Raw genomic sequence first — 21,634 nt, forward strand, 5'->3', positions numbered from 1 at the left:
GGAGTAAGTTGGTTCTAATTAATATGAAATGAGGTGGTCATTTGTATTTTAAATTAATATGGACCTTTGACGACAGCGTGGAAGCGTTGCTTCAGTAAAAAGATATTTGTGATATTTGTAAAATATATGAAATTAAAAATTGCTCGTCGCCCACTTATAGCGAACCACTCTGTCGCCGGCCTTAACCAGTAGAAGCTATTTAATACAAAAAAAAAAAAAAATGCAAAACTTAGTATCCAGATCCGTGGTATTAGTAGTAAGAAAACAATGCAAATTTAGACTTCTGTTTCAAAGCGTTGAAAAACAGTAATTTGTAGCTGATGCCTTCAAATCTACGTACGGCTTGAGTTAATTTTTTCGCTTCCCGATTTGATATTACATATATAGAATTTTTTTTTTCAAATTTTGGAAGTATTGAGTTTTGGTGCGGATCTCCACAGTTTAGGTGTAGGTTACGTACGTATGAGATCCATCAAAACTAAAACTATTGCCGATATAACTGTTACATCCATTTCTACCAGCCGCTGATGTAGAGGCATTGTATTGATCGAAGTTTCCCGACTCAAGCTACGGACAGCTAATATGAAATTACTTTTTGAGTGCTCCTAGAGCATCGAACCGCAAACTACTACTCGAATGAATTACCAGAGAGATCGGCCATAACTTTACGTAGGGACAAAAATATGTACTAAGAGCGAGCCATCCTACTAAGATGATGTGTACATTACAACAAATTTCGTTGGTATGGTTCCGACAGGACAAACAGAATTCGCCTCTCCCGTTTTGTAGGAACATTGACAACATTATATCTTATTCCTCGTTTTTTTTTTTTTTTGGTCTAATAAGTAAAAACTCTTCGAAAATTTGCAACATGATGTATTCCTGCTAGCCTCGAAATTTTCATGCAGTATTGGTACAAGGCATTTTACGAAATGTCGAAAATTAAAGTGTAGAAACTAAAAATGTCAAATTGTATTTTGGAACAAATTTTATGAATTGTGTGCAATTTCAAGAACGTTTTCGAAAAAGTTTCGAAAAGTGCGCAAAAATCTGTATGAATATTTCCACATTCGAATAAAAAAAAAATTATGCGCTCGTCGTATGGAATAAAATCTAAGACACAATCCGTAAAAAAAAAACATTTTCAAAAATCTGTGCGAATCTTCCAGAAACTTTGTTAACCTAAAATTGATTGGGCTATAGAAGTGCATATTGTTCCAATGTATGAAAATTTCTGCGAGTTGCACAATATGCTTTCGAGCGAGTCTCTGCCTTGCCAGGGCGAAGCAGTCGCAGAGAATGTGAACCGACGTTTCGTGCTCAAGTTCACAGAAGCGCCAAATAGATTTAATTGGCTTAGCTGGTATCGTAGACTACAGTGTCCAGTATAGTCTCTAGTAAAAGTTCGTAGGTCTTCTCTGCATAGATTAATGAATTTAGCTGATACGCTCGTTGCTGTTAGTATAAACAATTTAGCCTGCCTTTTCTCTGGGTATTCAATCCAGTTTGTCTGAACTGCTATGTTTCCGCAGTTTCTAATGGTGTGACTTTGGTAGTCCATAGAAGACATCTGTACTATAGAATGTTGCAAAAGCCTCGTGCTTGGCTGGATAGTCTCCTTGTACATTACATTCATGTCCATAAGAAGTAATTGTTTAAGACTGCAAGGCACGTTAGACTGTCTGACTGTCTGACAACATACTCGAGGATAGCTCTCTTCGTATACTCTACCTGAAACTTCTATAGCATGGATTTCTGCCTGAAGAATAGGCACCCCAGTAGTTAACGTCAACTGAATGTTCTCGAAATTTGTATTAAGTATTTGGGAGCTTCGTTCATACACCTTACCTTTCCACATACATTTATTACATGAAAATCAGAAAGGTCTGTATCTATCTAGAAATTAAATTATGTAACTTACGGACGTTGGGTTTGTTTTTATTTCTGTTTTGGATGTTTTTTTTTTATACCAAGGAAAAAAATATGTATTCGGGAAGAATAGATACCTCGTAACAAAAAAAAAAAAGAAGTTCCCTGTACCTTGCCAAGTTGTTTATTTCCTAATATTTCCTTAAACACATATAGCGCATGTAGAACTCTTTTATATAGTTTTGTGATGTTGAATTTTTAATACCGTGATCTAATTTTTGATGTTTTTTTATTTTTCCTCAGGTGCCGGTGGCTTTCCTGCGGGCAAACAAAGAGGGGCGGGACGTCAGCCCAGACATCAACCTTATTAATCATTTTAATTGCAATAAGTTGATAGTAATAGACAAGCGCCGATAACATAAAATAACAATACAAACAAAAAATAATAATCTAAATTTAAATATTAGCCTACAGTTTAATTAAGTTTTAACTGATCGCTTGGAATTTTATGAGGAAAAATTCAATCCAAATTTGTTGTGGTAAGTAAAAAAATTAAGCTATTCCTCTATTTGTGTTTAATAATTACTGTCAAATGTAATAATAAGGGCTGGTATAGAAAATTCTGCAAATTGGAACTCCCTGGAAGTTTTTTTAGTACTGATAAAGTACGCTTTGGATAAATTATGTACATATATTTCAAACATCTCTGACTGATTTCTCTGATTATTGTTTTGAAAAACTTGAACAACTCAAACGATAATCAGCCCTATTCTGCATTTCGACTTGGATTGGAATTTTTTCGATTTGGCGATTTTGGTATTCTGTGTTCCAATCTCTTTCGATCCAACTTCGAATCGTTCGATTTTGTGTATTCTGCATTTCGATCGTAGTTCCGTTTTTCTAAGTTGAAAATTGGTTGGCGGAAAAATATTTTCTTTTTATTTTTTTTATTAATTTATAACAGAATTTTAGCAAAAATATAAGTAAAACTTGTTGAGAAACGTAAAAGGTTTGATTATGATTTTTTTTTATGTTTCCAAGTCAAAAACAACATGTCGATGTCGAAGTCCTTGGACGTATTTGCCCCGCAAATGTATTTAACACATACTTGAAAGCATCCTTATTGAGTCGAACGTTTTTTTGAACCTAAATAAGAAAATAAGTCATTAAACTTTACCGCTTTTAAGTTAAATATCTTACAATTCACTCCTCTCAAATAGATTACACAAATCTCGCAATATTTGCCTTTCCATTCTCGCTTGGCCATTTTCGTATGCGTTGCTTTCCAACTCCACAAATAATGCCGAGGCTGTTGCTTCCATTATAATAGACAGCTATAATTTGTCTGTTTGTTGGGTCCAGTTATATGCCAAAGCATGCTGCCGGAGTAGAGGAAGTTGAAGCGAAAACGTAAACAATCCTTGCGGAAAGAATAAATAAATCTTCATAAAGTATTTTAGGCCACTGCAATGAAATTAGCATCCATAAAATTCAGAAAATGTCAACTATATTCGTGCAGGAATCCGTTTTAACAAAACTTGGTGGCCACGGCAGGGAATTGGACAAAAGAACAACAAAAACACACTTACAATTATGTAAGCTCTTCACTCAAAAAAATATAACTCGGCGGCAATATATTCTATTCCTTTTCTTTGTACAAAATGGCTTGGATAATAAAATATTAACGTTTTTCAGTGTTTTTTACAAATTTTCTTTAATTTATTTTGTTCCATTGTTCACACATTCCGTACTAACAGCTGATTTCGAAAAATCATTTGCTCTTCCTCTTCTCGTTACGATTCCGTCGTAATGCAGAATACAGAACTTCGATTTAAGCGGAGCGTAGAACGGGAACGTAATCGAAATGCAGAATAGGGGTGAATATTATAGAAAATAAGCTGCTTAAATATCACGTAAATACAGTATGGGTAGGAATAGGGTTGCAGCAAACAATGCCATTAGAGATGTTTCCCAATATAACGAGGAAGAAAAAAAGTCGAATGTAAAATGTGCAAAAGTAAATTGGCGGGCGAACATTTGACAAATTTGAAACGCCACATAATAACGAAGCACTGAAGTTTTCTAGACGGTTTCAGGGCTAATTTAGAAAATAGCGATCCACAAAAAAAGAAAATAAAAATTTCATATTCTATGCAACCAGTCTTAAGAATTTGTGAATAAAAATTATAACAAAAGATGGGCGGCCGTTGTCGCAATTGGACAGTGAAGGGTTCAGGGGAAATCGTGGATCCCTTCTTCAAATCCCTTAATATGAAGCCAATCAAATCCCACAATTTTATGGAGTTATAAGTAATCGTGCTATAGAAATAAAAAATATGGTTGGAAAAAAATTAGTGCCAATTAAAATTGATGCTGATACTTTGCTTAACCGTTCAATATTAGGCACAGTATATTGAAATTCAATATTATTAGTAGTTGTAAGAACTCTCGGAATTAGGCCATTGTCACACCCACACACTGGTGGCAAAATAAAACGAACGGCATTGGAAACTCTTGAAGAATATGATATTGAGCTGAAGCAAATTTATAGGTATTGTATACCTCAGGGCGCTGAAAAAAATTGCTAAAATATGCCTCTAAAAACTGAGGCTCCAACATGTATCGTGCTTATTACGGTATCCGACGGAAGCTTTGGGGTGGAAGTACAGATATACAAAATCAATTTGAACTATTTTTGAAATTTTAAAACCCATGACCGGGAGCTCATAAACGCTCACCAAAGCTTGAAACTCAGTATCTTTCTGGATGAGATGGCTCAAAATATAGTAGCTGGAGTTCCTCATCATGAAGTTTCCGAACTTACTAATATATTTGAAATTGACAATTTTGAAAGCCTTCATACACGCTCGGCGGTATATGAAGACATTTTTACTTATTATTAAAATATCCGCTTTACATCTCCTGGGCTGTTTGAATTAGCCTTACTCATTCTTGGTGTCGCTGCTACGCGAGTATCTGTAGAAATATCTTCTTCTTTGAATTTCATTTTGGATGAAAGGAGGTACAACTTAAGCGACGAAACGCTTGAAAAAATAGCACTTGTAAAGCTTAACTCATAAGCTCTTGTTCACTTTATTATGTCAAAAAATAAAATTTTTGTGTTGCTGAAAGACAAAAAAGGTTTCAAAATCAACTTTTTTGTTAATGTAGGTTTTCTTGCTTTACTTTTTTTCCATTAGGTTAGGTTGAACTGGCCGGTCCTCACATAGACTGATTGAGTCCGTAGTGTTACCAGAAGTTTGTTTTAACGACCAAACTGAAAAACCCTATCAAAAACCAGGACCTATGTTATAAAATAACCGTCCTCTTAGCAAATACTAGAAGCTTCCTAGGACTTAAGCCACTTGCTGCTTCTAGATCTGACAGCTGTATCACTCCTAATAGCTGGAGTCTTAGCCTGGCAAGTGCAGGGCACGAGCACAGAACGTGCTCGATCGTTTCCTCCTCCAACCCGCACTTCCTACATCTGCTATCACTGACCAAGCCTAATTTAAAGGCATGTGACGCCAAAAGGCAGTGTCCAGAATACCAGTCCTCTCTTTTTAATGACAGAAGCAACTGTGTTAGTCTAAGGTTGTAATACCTACATATAATCTGCGACACTTTACATCCCCGCGCTTGAACCCACGCATTTCCCGCTTGGTCGATCATGTGCACCTCTCGCCTTCGCTTAATCTCGCCCAATCTAATTAGGACGTCTACGGAGCAAGCTGTCAGGAACGAACCTATCATCGGTTCAGGAACACATACAATCGATTCACAATACACATTCCTATTATATACATATTACTACACAACCACTTTTATTGTACACACTTTGAATATACATATTATTGAAGATTGTGCTAGACACGAACTATAATAAAACACGTGCCTTCTCAATCGTTCTATTTTATTTAACAAAAGTAATTTGTACCAAAGTTAAGGTACATTACATGGTGCCGAAACCTGAATTAAAGCGAAAAAATGCCAGAATCAGCAACTAATAGCGTAAAACCGGACCACAATATTAGACCACCAAAAAGTTTTATCATCAACAATTACCAAAATGTGACAAACGAGTGGAAATTGTGGCTTCAACAATTCGAGTGGTACGCGATCGCGACAGAACTGGATACTAAGAAACCAGAAGTGCAAGTCGCAGTATTCATGTCGTCGGTAGGAAATGACGCAGCAGTAATTTACAAAACTTTTAATTTAACAGAAAGTGATAAAAAAAGCGTCAGCACAATCAAAAGGCGATTTACGGAATATTTTACACCCCAAATCAACGAAACGTGCGAAAGATATGTATTCAACACCATCTTACAAAAGGAGTGTCAAACATTTGATTAATTCGTTACAGATCTAAGAAGCAAAATTAAAAATTGTGGTTACGGGACGTTAGAAGACACTTACATTCGCGACAGAATAGTGGTGGGTATAACAACTGACACAACAAGAGAAAAACTACTAGCGGAAAGCAAATTAACCCTGGAAAAAGCAATAGATATATGTCACTCTGCAGAGCAAGTTAAGATGCAGGTAACAACAATGAAGCAAGCGGCCACAGTTGACGCAGTTACGTGGAACAAAAATCAAACTAAAAGAGACATCAAAGAAACTAACAAAAAAGATGAACCCTTTCACTGCAATAGGTGCGATACCACACACGGTCGCCGTTACTGTCCGGCCTTTAAAAAGGTTTGCCAAAAATGCAAAAGAAAAGGCCACCTTACCAAATGTTGCAAAAGCAAAACGGTCAACGAACTGGCTGGTCCAAGACCGAGAAAGCAACGATTACAGTTTTTTAGTGTCTACGGTAGGTGCGGATTTAGACAGTGTGGACGTCGAAGTTAAAGTTCAAGCTTGACACAGGTAGCCAGTGCAACGTTTTAAACTACGAAATAATAAAGAAAATAGACGTTCACATCAGTCCATCGCCAACAAAGCAATTAACATCGTTTTCAAACCATAAAATCCCCGTACTGGGTGAAGTGGTCATAGACACGCTTATTAAAAATCAAGAGGTACCCATAAAATACTTAGTTGTCAAAGCGGATGTTACAGCAGTGCTTGGTAAGTCAACATGTGAGAAATTGAAATTAGTGAAGCGTATTGAAACTTTAACTGTTGATAAAAACTTGTTTGAAGGAATTGGTTGCCTTAAACAATACAAATACGACATAGAAAATCCGAAACTAAGCATATGCCCTGCGCGAAAAATCCCGCATACTATTAGATGAGCTTGATAGTATGGTAGCGCAAAAAATAATTAAATCCACAACCAAGCCGACACCGGTTGTGTCACCCATGGTCGTAGTAAAAAAAAATAATAAAATTAGGCTGTTTAGATCCATCGGAGATAAATAAAAATCTCAAAAGACGTTATTATCTACTTACTACGTTAGAAGAAATTACAGCCCACATCCACGGCTCTAAGTGGTTCACGTTACTCGATTGTAAAAAAGGCTTTTGGCAACTGCAAGTAACACCCCGTACTTCAGAATATCTAACATTCAGTGCCCTATTCGGAAGATACTCTTGCTTAAGAATGCCATTTGGCTTAGCATCGGCTCCGGAAGTTTTCCAACAAGTAATGAGTTCGTTGATAGAGGACGTAAAGAACGCGGAGGTGTCTATGGATGATGTTCTCTTGCATGCCACCAGCAAACTAGAACTAGAGAGGATCACTCAAGAAGTACTTGACAAATTCAGAAAAGCAGGTCTTAAGCTTAATAAAGAAAAATGCGTTTTTAATACACAAGAAGTGAAGTTTCTGGGTCATATAGTCTCCGCTGAAGGGGTAAAACCTGATATCGAAAAAATAAAAATTATAAGGAAAATTAAGCATCCGGAAAACGTGAAAGAGTTGCAAAGATTCTTGGGTATGGTAACATACGTGTCGAAATTCATAAAAAATTTGGCAGATATCACCCACTAAGACAATTATTGCGAAAAGATGTTGAGTGGGTGTGGGATACGCAACACAATGAAGCATTCAATAAATTGAAAAATCTGTTAAAGAATCCATCAGTACTAGAGCATTTTGACACGAAAGCGCCAATTTTGTTGTCAGTAGATGCCAGTAGTTATGCATGTGGCGGAGTACTAATACAAAAACAGAAGCCGATCGCTTACTGTGCGAAATCGTTCACAAAAACCGAACAGGGCTATAGCCAATTAGAAAAAGCAAACGCCATTCTAGTAGGATGTAAAAAATTTCACATGTACATTTGGGGTTGCAAAGATTTAACGATCGAATCAAACCATAAGCCTCTTGAGACTATTTATACATCCAATTACAGATGCATCACCGAGATTGCAAAGAATCATGTATCAAATCCTGCCTTATAATCCAAAAGTTACTTATAAAAAAGGTACGGAATTGTATGTAGCAGATTTACTGAGTAGAGACTGCGAAAACTTAGATAGTGAAGATTTAAATACAGAAAATTTACAAATATGTGCTATTGTGCCATTCACGAAAACGCGAAAAGACGAACTTAAAGCAGAGACCTCAAAAAGTAAAGAACTTAATGATTTAAAGTCAACCATATTAAAAGGATGGCCACAGACCATCAATAAAGTCCCGGTAAATCTCAAAAAATATTGGTACAACAGAGAGGCTCTCAGCGTTTACGAGGACATAATTTTTAAAGATCACAGAGTATTGGTTCCAAACTCAATGGTGCCATTAGTAATGAAACATTGCCACCTTAGTCATAAGGGACTACAAGCGACGCTAAAACTGGCCCGTGACAATGTATTCTGGCCAACAATGACCAAAGATTTAACTGAGTACATAAAAACTTGCAGTGCATGCAGCAAAATACAAAAAGATAATCAGATGGAACAAATACATTTACAAGCAGCACCGAGACGGCCATGGAGTATTGTCGCTTCGGACATATTCCACTTAAGAGGAAAGGATTATATCCTCATTGCAGACAGCTACTCAGGATACTTTGACTTTAAACAACTAAACAATATCACCAGCTTCACCGTCATTAAAGAACTTAAGACATGGTTTGCTACCTTCGGCATCCCGGAAGTACTATTATCAGATGGTGGTAAACAATTTGATTGCAGCGACTTCAGGGCTTTTCAGAAGGAATGGAACTTTGAACATAGAATTTCGAGCCCTCATCTTCCACGTTCAAATGGTCTACCCGAACGCTATGTACAAGAGGCAAAAAACCTGATGAAAAAGTGCCTCGAAGACAACACGGACATACAGCTAGCGCTGCTACATCATCGGAGTACTCCACGCATGGACCTAGGGTCTCCAGTTCAACGGCTAATGAACAGAAGAACCAGAACGCTATTACCTACCAATGAAAAGCTACTCAATCCAAAAATAATAAAAAACGTAAGCAAAAAACTAACAAAACTCAAGGAAGGTGAGAAAGGAACAGCAGATAGAAATAAAAAACAGAGTAGAGAATACACTACGCAAGAGAAAGTACTACTTAGACAAAGCCATAATAACTGGGTTCCTGCTTATATAGTGAGACCAGAAGGACACCGCTCGTACAGAGTGCAAACCGAGGATGGCGCCATATACAGAAGAAACACATGGAATCTTAAGCCAGCCACTTCATCCCTCGACGTTGATCCTAACTCGTCCACAGATCGTCCTACTGTTGAACCAAAAAAACGTACCTCGTAAAGCTGAACCTTCCACGCCTGCTACACCACAGGATGCAGCTAGCCTCAATCATCCACCACGCACTCGCTCTGGACGGGTAATTAAAACACCCGCAAGGTACCGCTGAAAAGGAGGGATGTCAGGAACGAACCTATCATCGGTTCAGGAACACACATACAATCGATTCACAATACACATTCCTATATATACATATTACTGCAAAACCACTTTTATTGTACACACTTTGAATATACATATTATTGAAGATTGTTCTAGACACGAACAATAATAAAACACGTGCCTTCTCAATCGTTCTATTTTATTTAACAAAAGTAATTTGTACCAAAGTTAAGGTACATTACACAAGCTTCAAGGGATGTGCCCTTTTTAGCTAGTTCGTCCACTTTTTCATTCCCATCTATTCCCATATGCCCTGTGACCCAATATAGATGTATGCTTCTCCCGGTCCCGATTCTCTCCAGAAACTCCTTACACTCTTAACACGCATTTAGATGCTTTGCGATGCGATATTATTGTCTTAATTGCTGGTTGCCTGTCAATATAAAAGTTAACACGGTTGCAGCTTAAGCTATTCTCTTCCAGGGTTTCTATTGCTTTGGTTACGGCTAATATTTCCACTTGGAAAACGCTACAGTAATCCGGCAGCCTGTAGGATCTGCTTATTTCCGGAACAGCGCAGTATACCGCAGGCCCTACTCCCTTCCACCTTTGCGCCAACCGTCCACCTCTATTGTGGTCTTAAGATCTCCCTCGAAGCGCAGATAGTTAATCAGGTAGTCTGTTCGTCTTGTGATTGATGACGCCATACTACTATGGCCATATGGTCGGCGCTCAATCTGCCCCGAAGCACCGAGCCTGGTTGCGGTCGTTAATGCTTTGTTCTTTGCTACCAGGTCTACAGGTGGAATGTGCAGAATAGCATACAGTGCAGTCGTCGGGTTGTTTTCAGGGCTCCCGTAATGTTAAGCATCGATAGTCTGCATACCCCCTCTAATTGTTTGAGGCAGGGATGCACCTTAACGTTAAGCTAATCGTTTATCAAAAAATTTCCACCGTTTCCGTTGAAACACTTCGAAATATTATCGATAAAGAAATTATCAAGATAAATTGTATCTCGTTTTTAACCGAAACGAAAAGCTTTCGTTAACGTTAAAAACGTTAACAAAAACGTGATACTTTATGTTTGAATTGTGCTGGCAATGCTATAGCCATGGTGAAGCCGTAAGGTGGCAACAACGAGCGCACATACACACACAAACTCTATGTAATTTCCCACTAAACCAAAGCTTCCGATTTTTTCGGAAATCAGTCTTTTCTAAACAAAGTCGAAAGTCTACCACTCTAGCTTAACGAATTCGCAACGATTGGCCAAACCAGAATCTCCGAAATTGTCGGATATCAGACTTGTCTGAAGAAAATCTAATATTTTCCGATTTTACTTAACAACTTCTTATCTATTTCGAAAAGAGAAAAACGTAAATAGATTTTTAAACTCAGTAGGCGTTGAAACATTTTTAAATTTCAGATCTTTTCAGATTGTGAGTAGCAAAAAAAGTGTTGTGCATAAAAATTAAATAATAAAATTTATACATATATTTGCTGCAGTGAGTGAAATACAAAAGTAAGTGTGAGTAAAATCATGTCGCGTCAAGCTCAACACAAAAGCATTAAACGAGAAACAAAAAAAATACTGGACTCCATTTTTAACAATGAAACTGAAAATCGCGCTGAAAATGCGCAGAAATGTAGCACAGACATTTTTGAAGGCGTGCAAGTCGAAAGTGCAAACAAAATGGACATTGATAGTGATTTTGACTTGCTATCTGTTTGCCAGAGTTCTTCGCAAGTCAAAGAACCAGAACCAGGAAACGAACCTGAGAGTCTAAAGAGTTTCCTCAAGTCTTGGACAATCAGACACGGTATTTCGCAAATAGCCGGCAACGAACTTCTCAGTAGACTTCATAAAGTCGAAGGGCATGATGTGCCATGCGATGTACGCACCTTGAGAGGAACTTCCAGAGAAACTCAAATTGCAAGCATGGGTAGCGGATCATATTACCATTACGGATTAAAGAATTCTCTCACCGATTTCTTATACAAAATATAAAATTGCGCAATTCGAATACAGACACTTTAGAGTTAAACTTCGGTATCGACGGATTACAGATATTTAAGTCATCAAAGCAAACTGCTTGGCCTATAATGATGAGTGTTTCTAATTATGAAGACGTTTTTTTGGTTGAGATAATTATTTCTGCGTTAATAAAAGGGTCTATATTTTAACAAAAATAACAGCGATCAATAATGACATATGCATCTTCGCAAAAGAAGTTAAAAACCTCCAACGTAATGACTTTGAATCCAGAAGTTGGGTTCTGAATATTTACGAGACAAATTGGTTGCTAATTTCTGACAACGAAGAGAAGTTTAATCTAACTAACATCGACTGTAAATATCTTTATTTTTATATAGAAGGGTATTCAAAACACTGCTTTATACCACTGCTGAAAAATGAGTAGCCATTACACAAATGTCCCCGTAGAAGGTGAAGAAAGTGGTATTGAAATATATTGTTACAAATATTAGTAAAACTAAGGAGTGCTGCCAGCTCTAAGCCGATGCTAAGTAGTGACGTGAATGCATATCAATAATTCAATCATCATGTATCTACATAAATGAAACAATAACTGCGTCTACATATATGTACCATGTACGTATACGAGCAGCGGAGAGTCAATGCACAAATACATGCATATATCTGAGATACTCGTATAAGTATGCAATGAGAAAAACTATAAAATTGTGCAATTGTAGTTACAGCTGAGATGTTTGAGAGCTAATGGACTACTAGATTCTGGAAGCGCCTAGAAGATGCGAATGTTAAAATCAAAGAATATAAAAGGCGACAGATGTAGAGGCGCTGGAATTCAGTTTGATTTGAGCTGTCAAGCAGTTTCGATTAAGCGCTATCTAGCGAGCTATAGCAGTATTATTTTGAATAGTAGAGTTTCATTTGAGCTATCAATCAGTTTGGTTGTTAAGCAAAGTATAAGTGTTATTGTGAAGTACTTTAATAAAGGCCATTTTTCCATTATTCAATATTGGAGTTATTTATTCAACAGTTTAGTGATTCGAACTTAGCAGAGGATTGCAAATAAGAGGATTTGCAAGTAAATTCGTTACAATAAATTTATTGACGATTATTTGGCAAGCAAATTTTCATGGACAAATGTCAATAACAATATTTCTGTGAAGGATTTTATATGTATTAAACTTCTTAAAGGTACGTTATTAAACTTATTCAGCAAATTCCTAATTCATTTATGTACTAATTATAGAGTCGGCTATGGAAAACATATCCCAAACAAACTACACTAAAATAGACGAGACTTTGAAAAACTTTTTTAATAGTGCCAAGGACCGGTTCGCAAAATTATCGAAAAGAACAAGTACACAACTTGAGGGAGATAAAAGCCAAAAAATGTAGCTAAAGAATTTTAGCCATTTATCTTTTTTATTTTATTAATTTTTATTATATTTTGGCTTAAACTTGGGTTTAAAAATATCGCTTAATATGAGGAGTTCCTTCGAAGCTAAAAGCTAAAAAAAAGTATTAACGCAGCTAAAGAATTTTTGCCATTTATCTTTTTTATTTTATTTTATATGCAATTTTTGAATGGTTAGGAAATCTCTGATTTTTTTTCTCAATATTGAATTCTTATACATATATATTTATATGTAATTTAATTTAAACTATTTAAACATAATAAATTAAATAAAAAAAAAATTGTTTTTAATTGGATATTTAGATAGATTTCTTTAGGAAATTTCTTCAAGATTATGTAAGCACAAAGCTTTACGAACTCGTTGAGACATTTCTTAAAGATTTCGTAACGATCGTACTTTACGAAATCGGTATGACATTTCTTAAAGATTTCGTGAAAATATTACTTTGCGAAATCGTTAAGGCTTTTCTAAAAGATTTCGTAAAGAAAGTTCTTAACAAAATCGTTACGACGTTTCTTTGCGAAGTCGCGTCAACCCTGTCATACAAATTTCTTTACTACTTCCAAAGAAAATCGGTTCCGATTTCGGCAAATTCTTTAGACACAACTTAACGATTTCGAAAAAAAGTCGAAACAATTTGTTTAGTGGGTTGTTTGTGTAATTCGTTGGTGGTAATGTCAAAAATACTCTGAGAAATGTTCGTACTGTCAAAATTCATGAGAAAAGTTGCAATCAGCTTGGCTAATGCTTTCACCTTTAATGACTCCGCCATCAATCAGCTTTGCCAGCATAGTTTGAAATTAATAATCAACATAAACGATTTGATTTCGTTTTGATATGGCAGAAAACGAAACGAAATCATTTCGTTAATTTGACGATTTTAACGTTTAATAAACGTTGATTATCGTAACGAAATGATATCGTTTCGTTGGTTAAGCATGCCTGGTTTGAGGTATGTTGTTTTTTGTGTGGCTTTCCACCAAACAAGAACTCCATAGTATAGAATAGGGCTTACAATCGCTGTAAAAACCCAATGAGAAAGAGAGGGCGATAGGCCCCACGTACACCCCAGCATTCTTTTACATACATAGAGTGCCGTTGAGGCCTTCTTGACCCTCTCCTCCACGTTGAGCTTCCATGACAGCTTACTGTATAGGATGATTCCTAGATATTTTGTGCAAGGTTTCCCCTGTAAGGTCACCCCTCCTAACTTAGGCCTGGTCCAATTTGGGACCTTGTACCTCTTTGTAAGCAAGACCATATCCGTCTTCTCTGCATTGACTTTCAACCCGACATTAGATGCCCAGGTATGAATATCCCGAAGCGCCCGATCCATCAAAGAACTAATCGTTGGAAGGCACTTTCCACTTATGACAATTGCAACATCATCTGCGTAAGCCGTAAGTTTTACGGGTCCCTCATCGAATTGCCTGAGCAGTTGGTTGATGACCAGCGTCCAAAGAAGAGGTGATAGCACCCCTCCCTGCGGCGTGCCCCTGTCCACTGATTTCGTGGCCTCGTACAATCCCCATTGTGATGTAATCTTTCTGCAATTTAACATGCAGCCGATCCATCTGATTAAGGCAGGATGTACTTTAATGTAATTAAGACCATCCATAATCGCCCATTTTGCAACATTATTGAAAGCCCCAGCAATGTCCAAGAAGACTCCTAGAGCATACTCCTTATATTCCAGGGATTTCTCTGTGCTTATTACCACCCTATGCAATGCGGTGTCTACCGACTTGCCTTTGGTGTACGCATGCTGTGTTGTGGAGAGCAGCTTTTCATCCACGTTGGACTTTATGTACACATCTATCAGCCTCTCAAAGGTTTTGAGCAGAAATGATGTTAAGCTAATGGGTCTATAGTCTTAGGGATACACGTGACCGATCTTCTCCGCCTTTGGTAGAAAAGCTACACGAGCAGTTCTCCAAGAGTGCGGTACATGATTCAGTCTTATGCACCCATCGAATATTATTTTAAGCCATCCCATCCCAACCTCCCTACTTGAGACTTGTAGCATGGCCGGGAATATACCATCTGGGCCCGGCGATTTAAACTTAGAAAACGTCTTCACTGCCCACTCGATCTTGGTATCGGTCACCAAGCCCGGCACTACTAGCTCCGTGTGAGTGATATCTGCTGGCTATTCTAAACCGCCTCCCGATGGGAAATGTGTATCGAGAAGCACCTCAAGGGATTCCTCACTATTACGTGACCATTCCCCGTTGTCTTTCTTTATTAGTCCCTGGACTATGTTTCCCTTTGCTAGTACTTTTTTCAACCGTGCTGTTTCGCTGGAGCACTCTATGTCCGTACAAAAACTTTTCCAAGAGTTTCATTGAAATACAAAAAAATAATATTTGTTAACAATTATTTTCAATCTCTGGTATATTTGAATTTGTGTTTCAAGACAGTTTTAAGAATATATAAGCTTCTGAAGTCAAGCCCTCAACAACAAGAAAAATGATGACTAACGAAGGTCTACTTAAAAAAATATTGTACATTTATTTGAACGAATAATCCCAATATTAGTTAAAAAAAGTTGGCGATAGTCAGAAGGTTCATCCTATGACAAAGAACGGACTTGCGCTTCAACAAAAGTGTCCTCGTGAGGACAAACCAAGAAGTGGCCGCCCACAGCGATCAGCAGACGCCCAGTTGGAGAATAATGTTACATCTGTAATTAGGAGCACCCGATTCATGTGAATAAGAGATGTAGCCCAAATAGTCAAAATCACATACATACATATGTGCAAGTCACAGACCAAATAGGCATACACAAATTTTGTGTGATTATATACGACGAAAAGTCCGTAGAGAACATTCTCAATTCGGAAAAAGCCATCCAGACAGAAAACATGGAGAAAACAGCTTCTGTTTTGGAAAGTTATTTGTGAATGCGGGCTTAAATCCACACCGATCTTTACGCCTGTCGTAAGAGGTGACTAAAATACCAATTTGATTCAAGGGGTTGTGTAGCGCAACCCTCTCAAGGGGTTGCCAGCGCAATATATAGCTTCTCCAACCCAATTGTTAATCTCACCTACCCGTGGCGAATCCAATTAATTTCATTAACAGCCGAGGCTCTGGCGATCCCGAACTCCTGATGGATGTAGGGGGTGGGAGGGCGGTATGGCCTAGAAGGTTTCATGTGGTCATACCACATCGTTCCCGAGATGGTCGTTCTAGTACTTTTATCGTGCCTGTTACCGGAACGTACCGGATATGCATCCGGCAAAGGACCATCAACATTGATAACACTGCCCAAGGCCTTCGGGGAGTGTCCTTATCGCTACAACAACAACAACATGGGAATCATCGACACAGAAGTTCACTTGAACGAGTGTCTTCAAAAACGTCTTCTGCCATTCCTACCTCGTCAGAGTGGCTCAACTATCTTTTTACAGGACTTGGATCCAGCACATTACGCTTGTGTTACCCCAAATTGGTACGATGATTAAATTGTGCATTATGTTAGCAAAAACTTGAATCTACACAAAGGGCGACCTCGGTTGCGGCCAATTAAGCGATATTTTATCTGATTGAAAATAGGGAAATCAACAAAAACCATTACAGAAGTAAAGTGGCTACAACAACAAAAACCACAGGTTCATTCCATTTCAAGACAATCGGTCCGCGCAGGACATAATTTTTGATTTCGATGAAATTTTAATATGTTGTTCTTTGGTCAAAATAATGAAAAACGTGTTTTTTTTGCCTGATACAATTTTTTTGTTCGGATTTATCGGCAGTTGAATTCGATAAAATGTAATCGATATTTTATTCACCTATTTTTTCAACTGTCAATAACTTTGTCAAAAATTAACCGATTCTCATAATTTTTCTTTGAAATGTTCTTTATTCCATTTACTTTTATATAAATTTATAAACAATAGCATATAGTTAGAAAAACAAATAGCATTTAGCTAAGTTGAAATATATGGTGTTCACTCAGTATGGAAAAAGTTTAGGCAAAAAAAAAAAAAATAACTTTTTTTTTGAAATATTAATTATTGAAAAAAAGTCATAAATTTTTACTAAATACTAAAAAAATTTTTAACTATATGCTATTGTTTATAAATTTATGTATATAAAATTAAAAGTAATATCGAACATAGACAAAAACAATTGGTAATATCGAACATTTCAAAGAAAAAATAATGAGAATCGGTAAATTTTTTACAAAGCAATTATATGCTGATATGAATTGCATCAATATATGGGGGAAAAAATGTTTAATATTCAAAAATTCATATCTCGAAAACAAGGAGTTTTGGCTAATAGGCATTTAGCCAAGTTGAAACTCATTAAATATAGAAAAAGTTTAAACAAAAATAAAATAACTGACTTATCTTGTTTTGTTGATTTTCCGACAGGATGGATATATGATGTAAATATATTGGAACGATTTTCCGAACGCCGAAACTGGTTTGTCTCAAAACCAAATTTGACAAGGGATGACGGAAAATCGTTCCAACATACAAAAAAAAAAACCTTTTCTGAGATATTAATTTTTGAAAAAAGTCATAAATTTTTACAAAATACTAAAAAAAAAATTTTTTTTAAGCTATATGCTTTAGTTTATTAATTTATATAAAAGTAAATGGAAAACGAACATTTCAAAGAAAAAATCATGAGAATCGGTTAATTTTTGACAACGTTATTGACAGTTGAAAAAATAGGTGAATAAAATATCGATTGCATTTTATCGAATTCAATTGCCGATAAATCCGAAACAAAATTTGTATGAGGAAAAAAAACACGTGTTTCGTTATTTTGACCAGAGAAATCTGGTCATATGGACAGCAACGAATGCATTCATAAAATTTCTTTACATGTCATTGATATAGGGTACCTGGGCGACGAACTTTGCTCGGCAACGTTTTGTTGTGCTGAGAAATCTTTCTAATAGTAATCTGTGAGAAATTGCAATTATTCATTTAAAAGAAAATTATTTAAAATTAAGTCGAATCATGTGTAAGATTTTTTACGAAGACTTTTAACTTTAATGTTCTCCTTTAAAGCTTTAATAGAATATGAGTAAGTAGAGTACTATTTCGTCTAACTACCCCAACCCTAAATGGCAACCCTACTCAAAAATATCCCTATTGCAATGCGGAGTGAAATACCTTTTGTTCGATACCCATATCGGCATATCTCATGCAATTTTTTTTAATTTCGAATAGGTGGCAACCCTAAAAGGCAACCGTACTCAAAATGCGGAGTGAAATACCTTTCGTTTGATACCCATATCGGCATATCTCATGCAATTTTTAAATTTCGAATAGGTGGCAACCCTAAATGGCAGCCCTGCTCAAAAATGTCCCTATTGCAATGCGGAGTGAAATACCTTTCGTTTGATACCCATATCGGCATATCACGCAATTTTTTTAAATTTCGAATAGGTGGCAACCCTAAATGGCAACCTTAACCAAAATGCCCCTATTGTAATGCGGAGTGAAATACCTTTCGTTTGATACCCATATCGGCATATCTCATGCAATTTTTTTTTTAATTTCGAATAGGTGGCAACCCTAAATGGCAACCCTAACCAAAAATGTCCCTATTGTAATGCGAAGTGAAATACCTTTCGTTTGATACCCATATCGGCATATCTCAAACCATTTTTTTAATTTCGAATAGGTGGCAACCCTAAATGGAAACCCTACTCAAACATGTCCCTATTGTAATGCGGAGTGAAATACCTTTCGTTTGATACCCATATCGGCGTATCAAGTCATTTTTTTAATTGCGAATAGGTGGCAACCCTAAATGGAAACCCTACTCAAAAATTTCCCTATTGTAATGCGGAGTGAAATACCTTTCTTTTGATACCCATATCGGCATATCTCATGAAATTTTTTTTTAAATTATGTGGCAACCCTAAATGGCAACCCTACTCAAAAATGTCCCTATTGTAATGCGGAGGGAAATACCTTTCGTTTGAAACCCATATCGGCATATCTCATGCAATTTTTTTTTAATTTCGAATAGGTGGCAACCCTAACCAAAAATGCCCCTATTTTAATGCGGAGTGAAATACCTTTCGTTTGATACCCATATAGGCTTATCTCATGCAATTTTTTTTTTTAATTTCGAATAGGTTGCAACCCTAAATGGCACCCCTACTCAAAAATGTCCCTATTGTAATGCGGAGTGAAATACCTTTCGTTTGATACCCATATCGGCATATCTCATGCAATTTTTTTTAAATTTCGAAAAGGTGGCAACCTTAATTATTTTTCTGCTATGTTAAAAGAAAATCTCTCGTATGTTACATGCACGGAATAATTTCTACATACAAGTACATTTTAGGATGTAATTAAATCGTAACCGCTTATCGAGGCAAATATATTGTAACGAATTTGCTGCAAATCCTCTTATTTGCAATCCTCAGCTAAGTTCGAATCACTAAACTGTTGAATAAATAACTCCAATTTGTAATAATGCAAAATGGCCTTTATTAAAGTACTTCACAATAACAAACTGTGCAACGAATAGCTTGCTTAATAACCACACTGATTGATAGCTCAATGAAACTCTACTATTCAAAATAATACTGCTATTGCTCGCTAGATATCGTCTTAATCAAACTGCTTGACAACTCAAATCAAACTGAATTACTTCTTACTCGCCTGCCCCGCTTTACGTTTATATACGCTGCATACTTCTAGGCTCTTCGATTTCCAGAACTTACTAGTTTCGGCTACAAAATCGCCAGCCACAACTACGTGCACAAATTATTGCTCTCTCTTGTGACAACTCAGATAAGATATATGCATGTGTTTGTGCATTGCCGCTCCGCTGCTCGTATACGTACATATGTGTAGACGCAATTATTTATTCGTTTATGTAGATACATAATGATTGAATTATTGATGTGAATGTTTGTAGTTTACAGTCTCTCGCGCATCCATAGGCGTATAAGTAAATGCATCTGTGTGTGACATCTTTCGGCTGCCTTATATATGTGTATACCTGATTTGATTATTGACGTAAATACTGCTTATCGTGGCCTTAGCATCGCCTTAGTGATGGTATAACTTAGTGATGTTAATATCCGTGACAATATACATGCAACATATAGGGCGAATGGTATATGAGCGTTGATCTAAACATATTCTCTGGTAAGTATATACACGTGCAAAATTTGCTACACTCATTATATAAAAAAATAACGATCATTTATGGTTCATCCTTCAATGTTCTCCAACAAAAGGTGGGCTGAAAAATTTGGTACGAAATGAGCTGTATACCTGTCTGAGTGATTCATGTACTAGCATGGACATTTGGAAAACACGAAGTGTGTTGAAAGAAACCGCAAAACTCTTCAACACGCCTTTAGCTTCCTCTGCTCCTGTTGAGCGACTATTTTCCTTTGCAGGAATTATAAATGCTCCAAGGCGTCTGTCTTTGTCGGACGTTTCATTCGAAACCTTAACTTTATTGAAAGCAAATGAAAATTTGCTATAATGACTAAAACAACTTTTAGATAATGAATATACCTAAATACCTCTTATTTTACTTTCTTTTAAGTTTTGATTTCCATCCATATATCGTTATTTTGGCAATGTTAATTTAATGAAACAATTTTTAATTGATGCAAATAATTATTAATTAGATACACATTTCATAACATCATTACTTCCTTGTAAAACATCAACTTGTGCAATTTTTATGTTTACAAAAACACATATATATAAAATTAATAAAAAATAACATGAAATTACTAAGGCTTACATTTTCTAACTGTACCATTGAGCAAGTACATTAGATTGGGAGAAAACCTCACTTTTCTGTAATTTCCGTTGTTAATACTCAAAATATGGCTCACTATGCAAAACTTAAGATTTTATAGAAAATATATGTTCAACAATTGTTTTTGTTTTTATCGGCCTATTGATAAATGATTCAAGGTTGGATTCGAGCTCAAGGCCAGAACAATAATTTTTTTCTAATGATTATTGTTATTTTTTAATTTTTCTAAATTTGAAAAATTGTATTTTGTTTTTCGAATAGTAAGTAGAAAATTTTTCAGACAACCTGCCATAGCTGCGCAGATAGATCCATTTTGGGGGTGCTAAGCCTTCATCATCAGTACGCTTTAGGCATGCTGCGCTAACCATTTAGCTATACAGAGGTGGTTTGTTTGACTGGCAAATTTGCTACTTCTATTCCTTTTTACCAACTATATTTATTCAGTATTGCGCCATCTGGTGCAAATCACTGATAATGCTGGATTTTTGTTTATTTTCAATTATTTTGTATGCCATTCCCAAGTGCTCATGGTTTATTAACAATTGTTTTTGTTTTTATCGGCCTATTGATAAATGATTCAAGGTTCGATTCGAGCTCAAGGCTAGAACAATATCATTTATCAATAGGCCGATAAAAACCAAAACAATTGTTAATAAACCATGAGCACTTGGGAATGTCAAACAAAGTAATTGACAATAAACAAAAATCCAGCATTATCAGTGATTTGCACCAGATGGCGCAACACTGAATAAATATAGTTGGTAAAAAGGAAAAGAAGTAGCAAATTTCCCAGTCAAACAAACCACCGCTGTATAGCTAAAT

The 21,634-nt window shown here is 36.3% G+C and overlaps 1 protein-coding gene across 2 annotated transcripts in view; it reads left to right on the forward strand.

The window, feature by feature from the left end:
* Nucleotides 1–21,634, forward strand: part of sqd (RNA-binding protein squid) — a 53,976-nt gene that overhangs the window by 22,088 nt on the left and 10,254 nt on the right. For both annotated transcript variants that reach the window (XM_067761088.1, XM_067761089.1), the window contains one exon: nucleotides 2,173–2,408. In XM_067761088.1, coding sequence (XP_067617189.1) covers nucleotides 2,173–2,240 — 68 coding nt within the window. In that variant the 3' untranslated portion in view covers nucleotides 2,241–2,408. The remainder of the gene's footprint in view (nucleotides 1–2,172; nucleotides 2,409–21,634) is intronic.

This window comes from Eurosta solidaginis, chromosome 1 (assembly GCF_040869045.1).
Source record: "Eurosta solidaginis isolate ZX-2024a chromosome 1, ASM4086904v1, whole genome shotgun sequence".
NCBI classification, from domain to species: Eukaryota; Metazoa; Arthropoda; class Insecta; order Diptera; family Tephritidae; genus Eurosta; species Eurosta solidaginis.